This window comes from Sinocyclocheilus rhinocerous, unplaced genomic scaffold (genome assembly GCF_001515625.1).
Source record: "Sinocyclocheilus rhinocerous isolate Xijiao unplaced genomic scaffold, SAMN03320098_v1.1 scaffold984, whole genome shotgun sequence".
Lineage (NCBI taxonomy): Eukaryota > Metazoa > Chordata > Actinopteri > Cypriniformes > Cyprinidae > Sinocyclocheilus > Sinocyclocheilus rhinocerous.
Window position 1 is genome coordinate 491,216 of NW_015643603.1, and position 1,705 is coordinate 492,920.

Below are 1,705 nucleotides of genomic sequence, written 5' to 3' on the forward strand. Positions count from 1 at the left end.
AACAAAGGCCTTCTCTGTAGCGAATCGATGCGTTTTTGTAAGAAAAATATCCATATTCAAAACGTAATAATAACTTGAATCTAGCTTGCGCTCACTGTTGTAAACAGAAGCAGTTCCGGGGGAATGACGTATGAGGTTATATGCTTCTGTGTACAACTGTTGGATATTTTTCTTACAAAAACGCATCGATTCACTACAGGAGGCCTTTGTTCACCCCCCGGAGCCGTGTGAGACACTTTTTTTTTTTATGGATGGGTAAATGCTTTTTATTTAACTTCTTTTGGACTGATGCATGCAACACCTGCTGACTGCAATGATCAAAGACAATTTTTAATATAACTCCGACTGGATTCGTACAGAATGTACAGAAGTACAGAATGAGGTGTTTTTCTAAAACTGTTTTTTAAACCTCCACAAAGGTACAGTATGTTTATATTGCACATGGTACAAAGAACTTTTATTACAAACGATCATGGAAAATTCACTTTAATGATATGACCCATTTAAATAGGTTCATGTACACACCAAAATGCTACTTAATGATACGCTGCAGTTAATCAAAAAACCTTGTTTTGACTGTATATGTTCTTACCTTCATTTTCAGACTTGTCAGAGATGTCACTCACTTTCCAAAATGACTTGCTCTGTTCTGCATTCCTAATTAAAACAATAACAATCATATAGTTAAAGTGATTGTAGGATTATGCATACACTGCCGTTCAACAGTTTGGGGTCAGTAAGAGTTTTTTTCTTTTTTTAAAGAAATTAATACTTTTATGAAGCAAGGATGCATTCAATTGATCAATAGTGATACTAAAGACTAACACTTTCTATTTATCAAAGTATCCTGAAAAAAAAAATGTATCATGGTTTCCACAAAATATTAAGTAGCACAACTGTTTTCAACATTGATAATAATAAGAAATGTTTCTTGAGCGTCATTCAGCATTTTAGAATGATTTCTGAAGGATCATGTGACACTGAAGACGAGCAATTGCTGATGAAAATTCAGTTTCGGCATCACAGGAATAAATTACATTTTAAAATATTAAAATAGAAAACAATTATTTTTAAAATGTGATAATATACTGTTCAAACGTTTGAACAGTAGTGTATATTTTGTAAATAACTTAATATTACAATAATTAGGTCCATACAGCAGTGTTTTTGTTCCACAAGATATATTGTGTGTTTGTATGTTTGTGTGCCTACTCCCTCCAACTCACCAAATGGCATTGGGGAGTGACTGCATGTTTGTGACGTCTCCATTGACGGGCACTAACACCTGTACATTTGTGAGTGCTGCGGGGGGCTGCATGGCCTCTGGGTTGTATCGATAGTCCACTCGCAGGTCTGTAGTACTAGGAGTGCATTTCCAGTACACCACAAGGTTCAGAGGTGTTGACTGAATCCCATTTGAACATACCTGAGAAAGACGGCCAAAAGATCTTTGCTCACCACCTAAAGACCATGGCTTAGTTATCACCAACCTGATTTACATTTACATTACATTTACATTTAGTCATTTAGCAGATGCTTTTATCCAAAGCGACTTACAAATAAAATAAAATAAAATAAAATAAAAGCAGTCAAAACTAACAAAAGAGCAACAATATATAAATGCAAATGACAAGTCTCGGTTAGCCTAACGCAGTACACGTAGCAAGGTGTATGTATATATGTATATATATATATATATATATAT

At 34.5% G+C, this 1,705-nt stretch overlaps 1 protein-coding gene across 1 annotated transcript in view; it reads right to left on the reverse strand.

Moving 5' to 3' along the window:
• The window catches only part of LOC107757502 (F-BAR domain only protein 2-like), a 35,010-nt gene that overhangs the window by 4,446 nt on the left and 28,859 nt on the right, over window positions 1-1,705 (reverse strand). The window contains exons 25-26 of the mRNA XM_016574989.1: window positions 1,227-1,426; window positions 593-657 (exon numbers count right to left, since the gene is read on the reverse strand). Coding sequence (XP_016430475.1) covers window positions 593-657; window positions 1,227-1,426 — 265 coding nt within the window. The remainder of the gene's footprint in view (window positions 1-592; window positions 658-1,226; window positions 1,427-1,705) is intronic.